The 19490-nt window shown below is 43.9% G+C and overlaps 1 protein-coding gene across 5 annotated transcripts in view; it reads left to right on the top strand.

Annotated features, from left to right (window-relative positions):
• Nucleotides 1-19490, top strand: part of khdrbs2 (KH domain containing, RNA binding, signal transduction associated 2) — a 513661-nt gene that overhangs the window by 256045 nt on the left and 238126 nt on the right. For all 5 annotated transcript variants that reach the window (XM_069886092.1, XM_069886090.1, XM_069886094.1 and 2 more), the window contains exon 4: nt 13916-14062. In XM_069886092.1, the coding sequence (XP_069742193.1) occupies nt 13916-14062 (147 nt within the window). The remainder of the gene's footprint in view (nt 1-13915; nt 14063-19490) is intronic.

Below are 19490 nucleotides of genomic sequence, written 5' to 3'. Positions count from 1 at the left end.
ACAGGGTCAAATCTTTGGAAAGAAGAAACGTTGAATTGGAAAGGTACAGAATCCCTGTAGGATAGGGGTCTCTAAAGTGGTCAATATTGACCCATGGGGATCAATGGGACTATCGAAGGGGTCGAAAAATCCAAGAGGGTCAATAAATGCTGGGAGGGTCAATTGAACTTTGAGGTCGAAAGAATTGTAGAGCCTGAGGTCCCCGCTCCTGCCCGGGAGCCTGAGGTCCCCCCTCCTGCCCAGGAACTCCAGGTCTCCGCTCCTGCCAGGAGTCCGAGGCGACTTCTTTGATGCGGACGGCACCACACCTGATGTTGAGAATGGAATCGCCATCACCAGTGCTGAAGACTTGGACCCAGCTCTATTCAGCATCTTCCAAGCCAGAAGCAAAGGGTTTTTTTTTTAACTGTTATTGTTGTCACTTGCTTGCGTAACTTAGAGATTTGTTACTGGGGAGGCCCCGGACAGAATGCATATGGTACACACTTTCCCTTGCTAATGCATATGGAAACTGCATGGCCGCCTGTTTGTTTATTTTTTTTTTACGTGCTGTGGTGGGGGGTGTCTATGAGGGATCAAGGATTCCAAGGAAGGGTCCATGGTCTAAAAAGTTTGGGGAGTCCCTGTTGTAGGTAGAATTGAGAAACTTGAAGGATAAAAAGACGCTGATGGGAGTTCCAAAGTGCAGTCAGGATGTGGTGTACAAATTTTAGTAGGAGATAGAAAAAGCTTTCAAAAAGGGCAAGGTTCTGATCGTCTTGAAGGATTTTAAAGTACAGGTTGGTTGGGAAAACCAGGTTGGTGCTGGATCCTAAAAGAAGGAATCGATAGACAGCCTTGGGGATGGCGTCTTAGAACAGCTTGTGACTGAGCCAACTAGAAAAATGGCAATTCTGGATAGGGAATTGTGCATTGATAAGGGAGCTGCAGGTAAAGGAAGCCGGAGGAGGCAGCGATCATCGTATGATCGAATTTACCCTGCAGTTTGAAAGGGAGAAACTAAAATCAGAAGTGTCGGTCTCTAAAAGGGATGACAGAGAGAGGAGCTGGCCTCGGGTGATTCGAAGCTGATACTAGGAGGGATGATGGTGGCTGAAGTTTCTGAAGGCACAGGACAAATTCATCCCACAGATGAGGAATTGTCCTGAAGGGAGGATGAAGCAACCGTGGCTGACAAGGGAAGTCAAAGACAGCATGAAAACAAAAGGGAAGGTTGACAATATGGCAAAAAAAATGGATGGTAATCAAGAGGGTTGGCAATTTTTAAGAGCCAACAGAAGGAAACGAGAAAAAAGAACAAGGAGAGAAAAGAAGACGTATAAAGATACGCTAGCCAGCTACATAAGAGAGGACGTGATTGTTTCTTCAGGAACATAAAGAGCAAAAGAGAGGTGAGGGTGGACATTGGACCAATGACTGGAGAACGACACTGAGCAGATAGGAAGAGATGACAAAAAAATGGCGAATGAACTTAATAAGTACCTTGCATCAGACTTCCCTGGACACTCCATCGGCAGTGTGCCAGAAGCTTGAGAATGTCACAGTGCAGAAGTATGTGAAGTTGGTATTATCAAGGAGGAGGAGCTGGGAAAGTCAGAAGTTCTGAAGGTGGATATATCACCTGGACCAGATGAACTGCATCCCGGAGTTTTGACTAAGGTAGCTGAAGAAATTGTGGAGGCATTGGTCATGATCTTTTGGGAATTGCTAGATTCTGGAATGGTTCTGGAGGATTGGAAAATTTTAAATGTCTCTTCACTCTTTAAAAAAGAGTGGAAGCAAAAGACAGGGAATTATAGGCCAGTTAGCCAGATTTCAGCGGTTGGTTGGAGGTTAGATTCTATTATTAAGAATTAAGTTTCAATATACTTTGAGGCAAGTAAAATAGGTTTCCTGAAGGGGAAATCTTGCCAGACAACCCTGTTGCAATTCTTTGAGGAAATAGCAGGAAGGACAGATAAAGGAGAGTGAGTTGATGTGGTTTACCTGGATTTTCCAAAGGCTTTTGACAAGATGCTGCACATGAGGCTGCTGAGGAAGATGCGTGCCCATGGTATTGAGAATGACACTGGCATGGATTGAAGATTAGCTGACTGCCAGGAAGCAGAGGGTGGGAATAAAAGGGACTTTTCCTGTTTGGCTACCGAGTTCAGAAATCAGAGGTGCAGAGGGATTTGGGAGTCCTTGTGCAAGATCCCCAAAAGGTCAACTTGCATGTAGAGTCAGTGGTAAGGAAGGCAAATGGAACACTAGCATACAATTCGAGAGGAATGAAAAAGCAGGAACATGATGTGAGACTTTATAAGGCATTGGTCAGACCCCACGGAATATTGTGAGCAGTTTTGGGCTCCATATGTAATGTAGGATGTGTTGGCATTGGAGAGGGTCCAGAGGAGGTTTGCAAGGAAGATTCCTAGAGTGAAAGGGTTATCATACAAGGAACGTTTGAGGGCTCTGGAAAAAATGAGGGTGAATCTCATTGAAACCTATTGGATACTGAAAGGCCTGGACAGAATGGATGTAGAGAGGATATTTCCGATGGTGTGGGAGGGGTGAGGCCAGAAGACACAGCCTCAGAATACAAAGATGTCACTTTGGAACAGAGATGAGGAGGAATTTCTTTACCTAGATGGTGACAAATTTGTTTAATTCATTGCATGGACATTTATGAAGGCCAAGTCATTGGGGATATATGTTTTTATAATTATATTCTTTGACCCACAAGCCCATGTCGCCTAATTACACCGATTTGGCAAACAACCCCAGTTCATTTTGAAGGGTGGAAGGAAACCGGGGTACCCAGAGGAAAGCCATGCAGACACAGGGTAAAACATAAAACTCCTTACAGACAGCGCCGGATTCGAACCTTAGTTACTGATGCTGTAACAGTGTTGCGCTAACTGCTGCACTAAATGGAAGTAGTTATGTTCTTGATCAGGAAGGGAATCAAGGGTTATAGGGAGAAGGTGGGAGAATGGGGTTGAAGAGGATAGAAAATCAGCTCTGATGGAATGGCAGGATGGACTTGATGGGCCGAATGGCTTAATTCCATTCCTACAACTTATGGTCACTGGTCAACCTTATGGGGTAGCTCCAGACTTACCTGTAGACCTAACAGGATAAGAACAGCAGGATTTCTTCCCTGAAGCATATTATTGAACCAGATGGATTTACAATCTGTTGTTAATGAGATCAGTTTCAAATTGTTGGTCTGAATTTAAATTCCACTAATATCCTGGTGGGAATTGAACTCAGAATTTTGGATTTTTAGTTTGAAGCCTATTGGATTACCAGTCAATAACTTAACCACTGCACCAACCAACCCTTTCAATTTCTGTGCGAGTCCAATTCTGGCCTCGTTCCCATCTTTGACTTTCACTGCTAAATTTGGCAGCCCTCTCACTCCCCATCTCTTTGTGCCTCTCTCTTCCTTTAAGGCCAATCGCTTTGGCCAAGCTCGCTGTCATCTGCCCACCCATCTGCTGCCTTCATTGGTTCAGCGTGTTTGAATGCACTCGTGTGCCATGGCTAGTGATGTGTTAATTCACTATACAGAAGCACACTTTCAGTGAGGTGGCAGGTCACAGTGATCAGTGCTCCAAGTTTCACATGTCAGAGATCAGCGTCCAGAATCTCACTCAATTCCAAACACGTTTCAAATAGGAAACATGCGTAATTTTGATCCACTGGGATTAACAGAAGCAGATCTGTGATAACGTTTTGTCATCAATCTGGCTGTACCTTAAGGCGAAGCACTGGCAACTGCAAGTGACGGGGATTTGCTTTGGGATCTTTTTTCAACTGCAGTTGTTATTTTATACACACCATGCTGTCCAACATGGTTTGCTGTTATTTATCTTCCATTGATTCACTGACGTCTCTGCTAAATAGGTTGCTGTGTTTGTGTTTCGAAGTGCATGGTCAAAAAAGAGTGTTTTAATTTGAAGCTAATTTTGAATGTGGTCACACTGCCAGTGGTAATAGGTCTCTTTGCATTGATGTTCTGTCTGTACAATCAGTTTTGAATTGGCAGGAATCATGGCCAGACTTTTACCAACAGCAGTTTAGATGAATGATACTGATGGAGAATAAATAACCCTCTTTCAGTCGAAGGCCCTTAGATGAGAATGTTGCGAGATGAGAATGTATTTAAACTTCATTACTTTCTATGTATGATAGTCATTGATATTGCATTCCAAGAAGTGTCTCTCCCTCACCTGTCCCCCCTGCCATTCCATCCCTGAAGGTTTAATTTGTTACGTGCACCAAGACACAGTAAAAGCAGTGCTATTCTAGACAAGTCAACCTATACTTAAATCTGCAGGAAGTGTAATAATAAATCAAAAGTGCAGAGTGTAGTGTAACAATAAGTCAAAAAGTGCAGGGGACAGTGTTACCCATGCAGAGTGCGCAATTTAAAAAAAGCTACTGTTGAACACTGCAGCGGCATTATCTTTGATGAGAGATCTGTTCAAGAGTCTGATAACAGCAGGAGAGACTGCTCTTCAGATTTCAGATTCATTGTCAGTACATACATGCCATCACAAACCCTGAGGTTCCTTTTCCTGCAGGCACAGCATAATTATCACTAATTGGTAATGCAAAAATAAACTGTAGACAGTATATACATGTAAACAAACAAAGAACTGTAAACAGATAATGAACTGCAATACAGAGAGATTTAAAAAATCCATAAAGTGCATGAGGAAGAGTCCTTAAATGAGTCCCTTATTGAGTTTGTTGTTGAGGAGTCTGATGGTGGAGGGGTAGCAGCTGTTCCTGAACCTGGTGGTGCGAGTCTTGTGGCACCTAGACCTCTTTCCTGATGGTAGCAGCGAGAACAGAGCATGTGCTGGGTGATAGGTGGATCTTTGATGATTGCTGCTGCTCTTCAACGGCAGCGTTCCCCGTAGATGTTCTTGATAGTGGGGAGAGTTTTGCCTGTGATGTCCTGGGCTAAGTCCACTACCTTTTGGAGGGCTTTACACTCAGGGCTGTTGGTATTTCCATACCAGACCGTGATGCAGCCAGTCAGCACACCTTCCACCATACATCTGTAGAAATTTGCCAGGGTTTCTAATGTCATACCAAACCTCCGCAAACTTCTGAGGAAGTAGAGGCGCTGACGTGCTTTCTTTACGATGGCATTAGTGTGTTGGGTCCAGAAAAGGTCTTCCGAGATAGTGACACCCAAGAACTTAAATTTTCTCACTCTCTCCACCTTTGATCCTCCAGTGATAACTGGATTGTATACCTCTGGTTTTCCCTTCAACAATCAACTCCTTAGTTTTGGTGACATTGAGTGGAAGGTTGTTGTTGGTGCACCATTCAGCCAAGTTTTCAATCTTCCTCCTGTGTGCTGACACATCGCCTTTCATTATAAAACCCACTACCATGGTATCGTCAGCAAATTTGTAGATAGTGTTATTGTGGTATAGAGCCACACAGTCGTAGGTGTAAAATGAGTAGGGCCGGAGGCTAAGAACACAGCCCTGTGGCGTTCTGGTACTGATGGAGATTGGGGAGGAGAAGTTCTTACAAATCCTCACTGATTGTGGTCTGGAAGTAAGAAAATCCATGATCCAATTACACAGTGGGGTGTTGAGTCCCAGGTCTTGAGTTTGCTGATCAGTTTTGAAGGGATGAGGGATGACGGTGTTAAATGCCGAACTGTAGTCGATAAAGAGCATCCTGATGAATGCATCTTTACTGTCCAGATGTTCCAGGGCTTTGTGTAGAGCCAGTGAGATGGCTTCCACCATAGTCTTGTTGTTTAGATAGGCAAACTGGAAAGTATCCATGTCGCCACTCAGACAGGAGCTGATACGCTTCAATATCAGCCTTTCAAAACACTTCATCACTGTTGATGTTGACTACTGGTCTATAGACATTAAGGCAGGTTACTGCACTCTTCTTGGGCACTGGTATGATTGACACCTGTTTGAAACAGGTGTGTACCACACCCTGCTAGAGCGAGATATTGAAGATATCTGGAGGATCACGTGTCTTCAGCATGATGGAAGGGATGGGGAGAAGGGAGCGTGATCAGGGTGGGATTTGTTCCTTGAAATATTGGCAACTTGCCCGGGATAGCAAGAAGAATAGATGGAGTCAATGGAGAGGAGGTTAGTTTGTGATGGCCTGAGCTTCATTTACAAATCTCTGCATTTCCTTGTGGTCTTGGGCAGAGCAGTCCATACCAAGCTGTGCTGCATCTGCACAGGATACTTGCTAATTTACGTCTGCAAACATTGGGAAAAGACTTTGGGGGAGAACCAAATGTCCTTAGGACAGGATCCTGAATTAGCCAATACTATAATTCAGGATGTCAGCATCTTGCTTCTGTGCGATTAATCCTGTGCCAAACTAAGTTCAAAGTGATTCGTAGTGAAACACAGTGTGGGGAAAAACTCAGCTGGCCAAACAGTTTGCTTTATATAGCAAAGATAAAGATACGTAACCGACGTTTCAGGTTGAGCCCTTTCTCATGGTATGAACAAAATGTGGGCAGGCACCCAAACAAAATGGTGGGGGGAAGGGGCACAGTTCCACAGACTGGAGGTAATAAGTTGGTAAAGGAGACAAGCAGACAAGGGAAAGGGGGGATGGCTCTGTGAATGGTGAGGGAAGGGGATGGAGAGCTGGAGGAAAGAAGACAGAGGGATGGGGAAGAGAGGGAAAATGGGAAGTAAGCTATCAGAAACCGGAGAAGTTGATGTTAATGCCATCTGGTTGGAGAGTGTCCAGACGGAAAATTACGTGTTGCTCCTCCAGTGTACAGGTGGTCTGGGTTTGACAGTGCATGGACAGACATGTCAACGTGGGTGTGGGGCGCAGAATTGAAATGGTTGGCTACTGGGAGGTCGCTGTCACTAATGCAGACAAAGCGAAGGTGCTCAGCGGGGCGATCTCCCAGTCTGCGTCCAGCCTCTCTGATATAGAGAAGGCCACACTGGGAACACCAGATGCGGTACATGACTCCCATGGATACACGAGTGAAGTGTTACTTTACTTGGAAGGACTGTTTGGGGACACAGGGAGGAAAAACTAATTTGGTTCCACTGAGCTAGATACTACCCAAGGCATCGGGGAAGATCTAAAGGAGTGGCTTTGTAAGTCATTCATTTGCTCTTTGTAGTGACTTGGTTTCAGCAAGATGACAGCCCATAAAATATTATTGATAGGATGGACAATTTGGCAGATTTTTTTATTCTGCTGCTCATCTACCCTATTACGGTATTTAAACTCTGCTGGGCTCAAAGTGACAGTAATAAAGTATAAAAATATCCCAACCTGACAGCAAATCAGTCAAGTGCAGAAACGTCTAACTTGTAAAATATACAGTTTAAGGAAATTCAAATGAAAAGAATATAAGGCAGTTGACAGAGTTTGATATAAATAAATATGTATCAGTGCTAGAAGCTGCATAGATGGTAGCTCCCTGGTGTTTTGTTTTCACCCACCCTTCTCACAAAAATTCAGTAAGTTAGGTAGAGTTCTTATGCAGATACATTTTGAGTTAAATTTAGTTGTTAAATTTATTAGGTTTACCAATTTGTCCAAGATTGTGCTGTAAGGCAAACTCTCCACTGGCCACCGTGACAGAGGGGCTCCGAAAAAGAGGTACAAGGACTCCCTGAAGAAATCCCTTGGTACCCGTTACAGTGACCACCGCCAGTGGCCTGCCCTAGCCTCTGATCATGCAGCCTGGTGGCCCACCATTCACCAGCCTGTCTCCTCCTTCGAGAACGCCGCAGGGCTGGCCTTGAGGACAAAAGGAAATGGAGGAAGAACTGTGACGCAGCAGCGCCAAACCCAGAACAGGATTTCCCTTGCAGCCGCTGCAGCCGGGCATGTCTGTCCCGCATTGGCCTCGTCAGCCACCAGAGAGCCTGCAGCAGACATGGACAGCTCCCTTCCTAAATCTTCATTCGCGAAGCCAAGCCATGTTCTATTTGTCAAAAAATATCTAGAACAGTGAGATGGGTTCTTCTGTGCATGAACTAACATTATTTTTAACACTCCATTGTGAAGAGCGCAATTTACAGAGTACAACATTACAATGAACTGGAAGATCAATGAGCACCAAGCAAGGACAGCATGAGAGCACTGTTGTGGGGTTCAGTCATGAGTCTGATGGCTCTGAGGAAGAAACTGTTTGTTGGTGTGTGTTTACATACACTTGAGCCTCCTCCTCGATGAGAGGAGGGCGAAGAGAGTATTTCCTGCGAGTGTGGGTTTTTCAGTATGTTGGCTGCCTTTCCTAGGCAGCGGGAGACGTAGATGGGATCTGTGGGGGGTGGGTTCAAAGTTCAGAGTACATACGTGACCTAAAGAACCTAAGATTCTTTATCTTGAGGCCCAGGCAGAATATTTACTTATCAGATCTGCAGAAAAACTGTACTCAAGAAAGGATATATGTTCAAAAAGGAGAATTTAAAACAAAGAAAGAAATATTAACACACTATCCAATACAGAAAAAAATACAGTAATAAATAATATGAAAAGCGAGAGTCCTTAAATGAGTCCTTGATTGAGTTTGTTATTGAGCAGTCCAATGGTGGAGGGGAAGTATCTGTTCCTGAACCTGGTGGTGTGAGTCTTGTGGCCCCTATACCTCTTTCCTGATAATAGCAGTGAGAACATAGAATGTTTTGTGTGGTGTGGATCCTTGATGATTGCTGCTGCTCTCCGACGACAGCATTGCCTGTAGATGTTCTTGATGGAAGGGAGAGTTTTGCATGTGATGTCCTGCACTGTGTCCACTACCTTTTGAAGGGCTTTTTTCTCTGAGGTATCGGTGCCTCTTAAGGAGGGAAAATTGTGCATGTCACTTAGACACCCTGAACTTTACCACCTTTGCCCACATCTACCTACCCCCGTACAATCACATGCATACACTTCGAGCCATGGTTATTACAGGCATTGGTGCCAGGGGCCTGCTCAAGAGACAACTCTGCCAGGAACGACATCAGGGAGGAGGTTTTCCAGTTGGAATTAGCACATGCATTTATATGAGCCATGTAGGTCAACCCTCACAAACACTGCCATTAATTAATTTGACCAGTTCGAAGTGGATACGAGACCACCCTATGTGAAATCTCCGACCCTGAATTAGACGACGGTACCTTTACTGTTGCTGACCCAGGCGTAAAAATTGTCTTAATATGATGGCCTATAGCATTGTATGAACATTATAAAGAGTATACGGTTAGCATAGCTATTTGCACAACACTATTACGGTGCCAGTAATCGGAGTTTGATTCTGCCTCTGTCTGTAAAGAGTTTTTACGTTCTTCCTGTGCCTTCGTGGGTTTCAGCCAGGCGGTCCGGTTTCCTCCCACCATTCAAAACATACAGGTGTTGTAAGTTAATTGGGGAATTTGGGCAGCACAAACTTGTGGGCCAGAAGGACCTGTAATTATGCTGTATATCTCAATCTAAATTTAAATAACGGAACTTATTTCATTTGTGGCGATAAGGCCTGGGCAGGCCACTGGCGGTGGTCACTGTGACAGGTACCAAGGGATTTCTTCAGGGAGTCCTTGTACCTCTTTTTCGGAGCCCCTCTGTCATGGTGGCCAGTGGAGAGTTTGCCGTACAACACAATCTTGGACAAATTGGTAAACCTAATAAATTTAACAACTACTCCAGAGCCTCATAAGATCTGTTTGCTCTATTTACATATCATTGAACCGGGTTAAGTTGACTGGAAAAGTAAGCTAGACAGGGGGGGTGGCAGAACAGAATTGGTTGTTATTTCTACAAGAAATAAAGAAAGCACAGGATAGAAATATTCCAAGGAAAAGGAACATTATGAATAGTAAAATGAGGCAGATGTGGCTAACAAAAGAGGTTAAAGCTAAAACAAAAGCAAAATGGAGGGCAGACAGGGGAGCAAAAATTACTGGAGAAGCAGAGGACTGAGAAATTTTTTAAAAAACTTACAGAGACAAAGAAAGTCATTAGGAAAAAAAGATGAATAATGAAAGGAAATGGGCAAATAACATAAAAAAGAATACTAAGAGTTTCTTCAAATGTATAAAAAGTAAAAGAGAGACAACGGTAGATACAGGGGCGATTGAAAATGAAGCTGGAGAAATTATAATGGGTAACAAAGAGATGGGAGAGGAAATAAATGGATATTTTGCATCAGTCTTTACAGTGGAGGACATTAGCAATATACCTGATATTCAAAGGTCTCCGGATATAGAATTAAGTACAGTCAGGATTATAAGAGAGATAGTGCTTAGTAAGCTGAATGATCTAAAACTCGATAAGTCTCCGGGACCAGATGAGGTGCACCCACGGGTTCTGAAGGAGGTGGCCTTGGAGATTGTAGAGGCATTGGAATTGAGATTTTCCAGAAATCATGGCACAGTTCCCGAGGATTGGAAGGTTGAAATGTAGTTCCGCCGTTTAAAAAATGAGGGAAGCAGAAAAAAGGAAATTATAAGCTTATTAGTCTGATGCTGGTAGTTGGAAAGATATTGGAATCAATCCTCAAGGATGAGGTTATGGAATACTTCGAGGTGTATGGCCTGATAGGTCCAAGTTAACATGGTTTCATGAAGGGAAGATCCTGCCTGACCAACCTAATGGAATTTTTTGAAGAAATCTCAAGTAGGGTGGACAAGGGAGAGACTGTAGATGCAGTGTATTGGAATTTTCAAAAAGCCTTCGATGTTGCCGCATAAGAGACTGCTTAATAAGATGAGAGCCCATGGAATTACAGGAAAGATATTAGATTGGGTGGAGAATTGGCTGATAGGCAGAAAGCAAAGGGTGAGAATAAAGGGATCCCGTTCGGGTTGTTTGCTGTTACGAGTGGTGTTCCGCAAGGGTCGTTATTGCGGCCACTTCTTTTTACGATGTACATTGATGATTAAATTGTGGATTAAATGGTTTTGTGGCAAAGTTTGCAGATGACACCAAGATAGGTGGTAGAGTACGAAGTGTAGAAGAAATCGAAAGCTTGTAGAGAGACTTGGATAGCTTAGGAGAATGGGCGAAGAAATGGCAGATGAGGTAAAATGTTGAGAAATGTACGGTTGTGCATTTTGGTCGAGGAAATAAACAGTCAGATTATTATTTGGATGGGGAGAAAATTCAAATCTCAGAAGTACAAATGGACTTGTGGGTCCTCGTGCAGGATATCCTGAAAGTTGACCACCAGGTTGGATTGGTGGTAAAGAAGGCAAATGCTATGTTGGCATTTGTTTCAAAGGGGATTGTGTATAAGAATAAAGAGATGTTGATGAGAATATATGGGGCACTGGTGAGACCTCATTTGGAGAACTGTGTGCAGTTTTGGGCTCCATATCTTATATATATATATATATATATATATATATATATAGCTAGGTTAGAGAGGGTACAGAGGAGGTTTACCAGAATGATTCCAGGAATGAGAAGAATAATGTATGAGGAATGGTCAACGGCTCTTGGACTCTATTCATTAGAATATAGAAGAATGAGAGGGGATCTCATAGAAACATTTTGAGTAATGAATGGATTGGACAGATGTAAATAAGATGTTTCCCCTGTTGTGTGATTCCAGGACAAGAGGGCAGTCTTAGAATTAAAAAGTACCAATTTACAACAGAGATGAGGAGAAATTTCTTTAGCCAGAGGGAAGTGGATTTGTGGAATTTGTCGCCACTTACAGCTGTGGAGGCAGGATCATTGGGGGGATTTAAAGGGGAAATTGATAGGTATCTAATTAGTCAGGGTATCATGGGATATGGGGACAAGGCCAGAACTTGGAACTAGATGCGAGAACAGTTTAGCTCAGGGTGGTTTCACGGAGAAGACTCGATGGGCCAAATGGCCTTCTTCTGTTCCTTTTTCTTGTGATCTTGTGATTAAAAGCATTGCAATTTTTCATTAACTGCAATGGTGATATTTATTTATCTATCCTTTCATATTTGTCTATTTTTGACACATTGTGGTAATTTAATACTATTATAGTTGGTGTATGTTATGTATCTGGCTGCACAAGTAGGAGCTTCATTGCATCTATATATTTCAGAGTTCAGATTCCTTTATTGTCATGAAATAGTTCCAAACATGTGAAATTGCCTTCTGCCTGCTGTAAGACAAAGAGTCATCATTAGTGTCGCCCCCTTACAGTAGAGAGAAAGAGAAGCAAAAGAGAGTGCCTTCAGAGTCACTGGGTATCCCTGGATTTGCCTCTGTAGCTGTCTCTGTAGCTGCAACGATTCAGTTCATTTCAAACCATCGGCAACCCGAGTTCCAGATCCAAACTGTTTAAGCCTTCAGCACCCAAGGCCCTTTGAGAGCCCTTCTTGCCCTCAGCACCCTTTCGAATCCTGGCTCCGATACCTGGTTCCCAAGAGACATTCTCCAGCAGTCCGCAGCCTGTGTGGGTCCCACGACCACAAGTAGCCAACAGACCACAGGCGGTGTGGGTCCTTCAGCCACTGAGCCTCTCACTGGTTCGCTGTTGTGATCACCATCACTGTAGGGCCATCTCCTCTGCTTCACCTCAATGGGGAAGATTCTTCTCATTTCTGATGTCCTACATTGGTCCACTGCTCCCTGGAATTTGAAACCACTCAGGGCTACTGCTGAGGAGAGGACCCACCTTGGGCACAGACCTCCGCAGATGCAGATTTTACTTACAAACACTGTCAGTTCCTTTAACAGGTCGCTTAAAGCCTGTACGGAGCCGGCGGCATAAGGACCAGATGGTTGGATCCTTTGGAGTAGTGTTGTGTCTCTGCTCTCTGCTCTCCCCGTCCACACCAGCAGAAAAGTTGCCATTGCAACAGCTCCAGCGTATGATAATAGCTGCTCATTCACTTCAATGTCCATCCCCAAGGGTGCTTGGTAGCATCCCCACTAAGCAAGCTGGCTGAATCTTGAATGAATTAGCTGCGAGGGTGGGTCCATAACTGGCCGTGAGCAATGATCTAGAGAGAAAACGTTCTTGGGCTAATGCAATCTATGTCCCCAGTGCATTAAACAAAGAGAAGTGTTGGAGGAGTGACCTACTGGAGGTAGCGTGGCCCAAAATCGGCAGCAGAGTTCCACTCCACCACAACGTCTTGTCTCAAGGCCCTACACATACTTCACTCTGTTGTCAGCATCAAACCCTGAGTGTGTCTCTTTTTAATGTGCACAGAGGAGCATGGGCAGAGTTGGACAAGGCTGCTGGTGAAGCTGTGTCACTGGGCTGCCTACCAGCAGCCAAGAAGTAAGCCATCCCACAGTGGATATATCACCCTGAGGAAGTAGGGTCCTACCATGTACAGGCATGGGGTGGGGGGAGGGAGAGTTGGAAAATTAAGCGACTAATGGGAGAAGGGGGCTCCCTGACAGCACACCACACCCCCCCCCCCACCATTGTCAATGAAGTTGGAGTCCAACACTGGGGGGCACGGTTAGTGCAGCAATTAGCACAATGCTATTACAGTGGCAGCAACTCGCATCTGAATTCGGTGCTATCTGTAAGGAGTTTGTACATTTTCCCCGTGTCTGCGTGGGTTTCCTCCAGGCGCTCTGGCTTCCTCCCTCCATCCAAAAGTGTGCAGTGTTAGTAGGTTAATTGTATTTAGGCACAGGTGCTCGTGGACCGGGAGGACCTATTACCATGCTGTATGTCTAAAAATTTTTTTAAATGAAAATCCTCAGTTAAAAGTGCTGCAGAGGTGACCCATGAACCTCCTCCCGATATCCCACATGGAACTGCTTTTCCCCAGTGATCTAGCCAATATTTACCCCTTAGTAAGCCCCTCTGAACCTGGCCACCTTGCTTTTCATCATCTCTCCCCAATGGTCTTAGATGCACAGTGCCCGCCTGTAAAAGTGACAGTGTGACTAAAAGGTGGCATAAACTCGAGAGCTTCCTCTTTCTCTTGTAAACTCTCCTTTTTTTTTGTTCTTTGAGCAGGAAGAAGAACTGAGGAAAAGTGGAGAGGCCAAATACGCACATTTAGGTGATGACCTCCATGTTTTAATTGAAGTCTTTGTCCCAGCCGGAGAGGCGTATTCACGCATGAGCCATGCGCTGGAAGAGGTGAAGAAGTTCCTGGTTCCAGTAAGTTCCTGAGATTTTATAAAACACATTCTTCCTTCTGCGATCCGTCTCACTGCTATGTATCTTCCTCAGCATAGCAGCAGTGGAACTAACATGTCCGATTCATGTCTATTAGCGCTTGCTGTCTGAAGCACCAATTGGCTCTTGCTGCCTGTACGCAAGGTGTCTCTGGGTCCCTGGCGAGGTGGCACAGCCAAGAAAAGCAATGGTGGAAGGCAGAGCAGAGGAGGGATGTTTTGCAATCCTGGACTCAGGAGGTCGAAGAGGTGGAGCGGTGTTGCAGGAAGGAGACCATTCTGCCTGTTGTAATCCTGCCAGCTCACAAAGCAGTCCTGTTCTCCCACTAATTTCCCCTGTGCCCTACTTCTATTCACCCCCACCACTCCCTGCCCCACTCCACCATCCTCCTATCCAAGACCCCGTGTCTTTGGGATATGGAAAGGAACCAGAGCACTCGGAGGAAACTTGCGCAGTCACTGGGAGAACATGCAAACTCCACACAAACAGTACTGGGGGGGTCAGGATTAGCCCTGTTTCATTGGAGGTGTAAGGCAGCTCATGAGTGGAGTGCTGCAGGGTCACTGTTCATTCAAGAACTGTTCAGAGTATACCTAAATGATGTGGAGGAACGGACCAAGTGTTGTATATCTAAATTTGTTGATCACACTAAATTGAGAGGAAAAGCAAATTGTGTAGAGGACAGAGTCGAGAGTTGGCGATAGATTAATTGAGTAGGCAAGGGTCTGGCAGCTGAAAGACATGCTGTTGTGCAGGGACCTGGGAGTGCTTGTGTATGATTGTCAAAATGGTAGTTTGCAGGTGCAGCAGGTTATCAAAAAGGCAAATAGACGTCAATGCTGGAGGGATTGAATTTAGGAAGAGAGCAATTCTGCTACAACTGTACAGGGGACTGGAGAGGGTGCCAGTTCTGGTCTCCTTTTTTTAAATTTTTTAAAATTTTTCACACTGTGAATCATATCAATCAAAATACATACAAATATTTCCCTCTTAAATATATACAGTGGCATTTTCTCCCCTTTTTTCCCCGCTACCTCCCCTCCCCCCTTCCCATCCCCCTCCAAACTCATTAAACGTTCAACATAGACAATACATTAAAACCATTAAACAATGTCATCACACAATGAAAATAAACAAGAAAATTGTGTCATCTACTTTTACACACTGGATCAAGTCATTTTGTCTTCTTATCATTTTATCATTTTAGTGGGTAGAGGTCCGCGGTAGGCTCTCTCTGTTGTGTTCCATGTACGGTTCCCAAATTTGTTCGAATGATGTGACTTTATTTTTTAAATTATATGTAATTTTTTCCAATGGAATACATTTATTCGTTTCCATGTACCATTGCTGTATTCTCAGGCTCTCTTCTGATTTCCAAGTTGACATTATAAATTTTTTTGCTACAGCTAAGGCTATCATAATAAATCTTTTTTGCACTTTACCAGTTTGAGGCCTAATTCTTTACTTACATTACTTAGAAGAAAGATCTCTGGATTTTTTGATATGTTGCTTTTTGTGATTTTATTTAATACCTGATTTAGATCTTCCCAAAACTTTTTCACTTTCTCACATGCCCAAATTGCATGTACTGTTGTTCTCATTTCCTTCTTACAGAGAAAACATCTATCTGGTACTGTTGGATCCCATTTTTTTTAACTTTTAGGGTGTGATATATAACCAATTATACTGTATCATGCGTAACCTTGTCTTTATTATATTCTTCATAGTTCCAGAGTATAACTTTTCCCATGTTTCATTTTTTATCTTTATGTTTAAATCTTTTTCCCACTTTTTGGGTTTACAGCTTATTTCATCATTTTCCTTCTCTTGCAGCTTGATGTACATGTTTGCTATAAATCTTTTTATTATCATTGTGTCTGTAATCACATATTCAAAGATGCTTCCTTCTGGTAATCTCAGTCTGTTTCCCAATTTATCCTTTAAGTAGGCTTTCAGTTGATGAGATAACCTTTCCTTTAGAGAATAGGAGAGAAAAGGAATTGAAAGAATAGAAAATTGTTTTTTGGGAAATAATTTATTAACTTTTGAACAAATGAAGTACAAATATGGAATAACTCATGGTACAATGTTTGCATACCATCAACTGGTCTCCTTACTTGAGAAAGGATACACTATCTTCGTAGATGGTGCAGAGTGGGTTCACCAAGTTGATTCCAGAGATTATCTGGGGAGGGATGTCATCTTACGAGCGGGGATTGAGTAACTTGGGACCATATAGAAGGTTGTCATAGGAATGAAGAGCTGGGTGGAGTGTTGAAGATGGAGTTCAATCCACATAAGTGAGAAGTAATGTATTGTGGAAGGTCAAACCTGAAGGCAAAGTACATGGTTAATGGGAGGATTCTTAAGAGTGTGGAAGAGCAGAGGGAGCTTGGGGTCCAAATCCATAGATCTCTCAAGGTTGATAGGATAATTCAAGCTTATTCTCATTCAATTGCACAAGTACAACCTGTCAAAACAGCTTTCTCCGGTCCTCTGGGTAAAAATATGTAAACACAAAACCAGGCATAACACACACGCAGACAAACAATAAATATGCAGGACAATTTATAGGTATATAAAAAATAAATAAAACATATTTAAAATAAATAGTAGAGTCTCGGAGGGTTTGTGTGAGCAGTTCATTTAGTCATTCAGCTGTCTCACTGCCCATGGGAAGAAGCTGTTTCTTAGCCTGGTGGTTATGGCTTGATACTCCTGTATCCCTTTCACCATGTGAGTGGCTGAAAGATGCTGTGTTGTAGGAGTCCTCAATGATTTTGCGCTCCTTCTTCTGGTAGGCTTATCAAATGGTGGCCTTAATTAGTCATGGGATTGAGTTCAAGAGGTGCGAGGTAATGTTGCACCTCTAAAACTCTGGTTAGACTACACTTGGAATATTGTGTTCAGTTCTGATTGCTTCATTACAGGAAGGATGTGGAAGCTATGGAGAGGGTGCAGAGATTTACCAGGATGTTACCTGGATTAGAGAAAATGTCTTCTGAGGCAAGGTTAGCAGAGCTAGGGCTTTTCTCTTTGGAGGAAAGAAGGCTGAAAGGTGACTTAATAGAGGTTTACACCTCTATTAGGTAAAGATAAGGTGGACAGCCAGCACCACTACAGTGAACTGGAATTCACTGTCTATGTTTTGTTCAGATAGTTGGCTCCTCCCTTGGCTCCACCCTCACCTACCCCAATATAAACCCTGGTTTTCCCACCTTACGTCAGATTCACCAGCCATTGATTATAAGCTATTAAAAGCCTGTTTGTTCTCCTCACTTGTCTCTGAGTGCATTCAGTCGCACCAGTTACAACCATTTTCCCAGGGCGAAAGTAGCAAACCCTAGAGGACATCTGTACAAAATGAGGGGAGGAAAGTTTAGGAGAGACATCAGGGGTAAGTTTTTAACACCGAGAGTAGTGAGTGCCTGGAATGCATTGCCAGGGGTGGTGGTGGAGCCAGGTACAAAAGGACCGTTTAAAAGACTTTTAGATAGGCCTATAAATGCAAGAAAAATAGAGGGTTAAGTGTGTGAGGTAGGAAGGATTTATTTTTATAGTAGTTTTATATAGGTTGGCACAACATCGTGGGCTGATGGGACTGTACCGTGCTGTAATGTTCTGTGTTCTATATTCATTGGAGCTTAGAAAGTTGAGAAGTGATGTTTTTGAGTCAACAAATTATTTAAGAAATAGATAAGACAGAAACAGGGAGGTTGTTTCCATCAGCAGGTGAAACTGGAACAAGAGGACATATTCAGGGAAGTAGATTTAAGACAGAGAAGCAATAGAACAGGGGTGGCCAAACCACGGCTCGTGAGTCACCCACAGCTCTTTGACGTGTAATGTGCAGCTCATGGGAATAATTTGACTGGAGGAGATACCAGCACTTTAGAGCTGCCCAGGGACACTCTGAATCTCTGCAGTCAGACCAGGGGCCCCGGGACGGTCACAGCCCATGCAGTATGACAAGGGAAGAGGAGAGGGCACTGAAGGAACAGCAGCTGCAGAGGAGCAGACCGAGCAGTGCACACCAGAATTGGGTTCTCCTCTCTCTGGCCGGGCCCCACCACAGCAGAGTGCAGACATCGTGGGGTCTGCGGTCGGAGGGTCGGCCAAAGCTGAAGGTCCTCTGCAGGGAGCAGAGGCAGAGGTCACTAAGTCGGGGCTGGGCCAGGAGAACTCCGATGAGGCATGGCCTGCCCCAGATACGGGGTTTTTGTCCAGGCATTCTGGTAGGGGGAAAGCAAGATGACGGAAATGGGGAGGAGAGGCTGGAGGGGGTCCCAAATGAAGACCTCATCCAGGCACCAAGCCAGGACAGAGCTGGAGCTGGATCCTGTCAGTGGCCACAGAAAGCCTTGGCCCCATCGGATGGAGAGACAGCACCAGGCAGTGCAGAGGTTAGACCACTCCATACCCTAGCCTCCGCTCCCAGCAGTCCCTTCCCCCATCCGGCCAGCAAGTAGGAAGAGGGGAGTGGACGGTGGGACAGGGAGGAGCAGAGCTGTTGGCCCCCCTGGCCTCGTCCTGCCACAGGAGGCAGCTTTGCATCGTGCACTCGGTCGGCTGTGCATGCTGGAATAGTGCAGGTATCTGCAGTGACCAGTGGCAACAGTGTTCCCAAAAAGAACACATCAGAAACAGGAGCAGGAATCATCCATCCAGCCCATCAAGCCTGCTTCTCCATTCAATGAGATCACAGCTGATCTGGCCGTGGACCCAGCTCTGCCCTTCCCCCATATCCCTTAATTCCCCTACAATGCAAAAATCTATCTTGCTGTATCCGAAATATATTTAATGAAGCAGCCTCTACTGCTTCCTTGGGCAGAGATTTCCACAAAAAAAAACAGTCAGGGTTTTGTAAACATTGATATATCTATATGATTACTGAAACTAATACAAATTAACAGTTTAAAAATTAAATACAATGAATAAATATGATTGCATACACGTATTCGTTAATATTTATGTAAATCTTTTGTAATAAAATATGCATGCACGTGTGTGATTTTTTTTCACGTCTTGGGGCTCACAGACATCTGAAGTTTATTGTAAGTGACTCTTATGTTAAACTAGGTTGGTCACCCCTGCAATAGAGGTTGCCTCATTAAATGTATTTAAGATCCAGGCAAATATATTTTTCAATAACAGGGGAATGAACAATGAAGCACACCTTATTCTGTCTTTTTATGACACCGTGTATTTATTTTGAAATGTGGTTTACGGAAATGTTTGCTCTGAGTTGTTGTTGCTGCAAAACAAAGAATTTTTTGACATGTTCATGGCAATAAATTCTGATCCATCATCTTTGGAATTAAAGGTTCTGGGGATCAGACAGTTAAGTGGAGCTGAGTCCTTGGCAGAGAAGGTTTGCTGGGCCGGGTGGATCCCTACTGCTTCATTTTCC

The sequence above is a fragment of the Narcine bancroftii genome, chromosome 6 (assembly GCF_036971445.1).
Source record: "Narcine bancroftii isolate sNarBan1 chromosome 6, sNarBan1.hap1, whole genome shotgun sequence".
Classification (NCBI taxonomy): Eukaryota; Metazoa; Chordata; class Chondrichthyes; order Torpediniformes; family Narcinidae; genus Narcine; species Narcine bancroftii.
The sequence above is the reverse complement of the archived record's forward strand: the minus strand, read 5'-3'. Positions and strand labels throughout refer to the sequence as shown.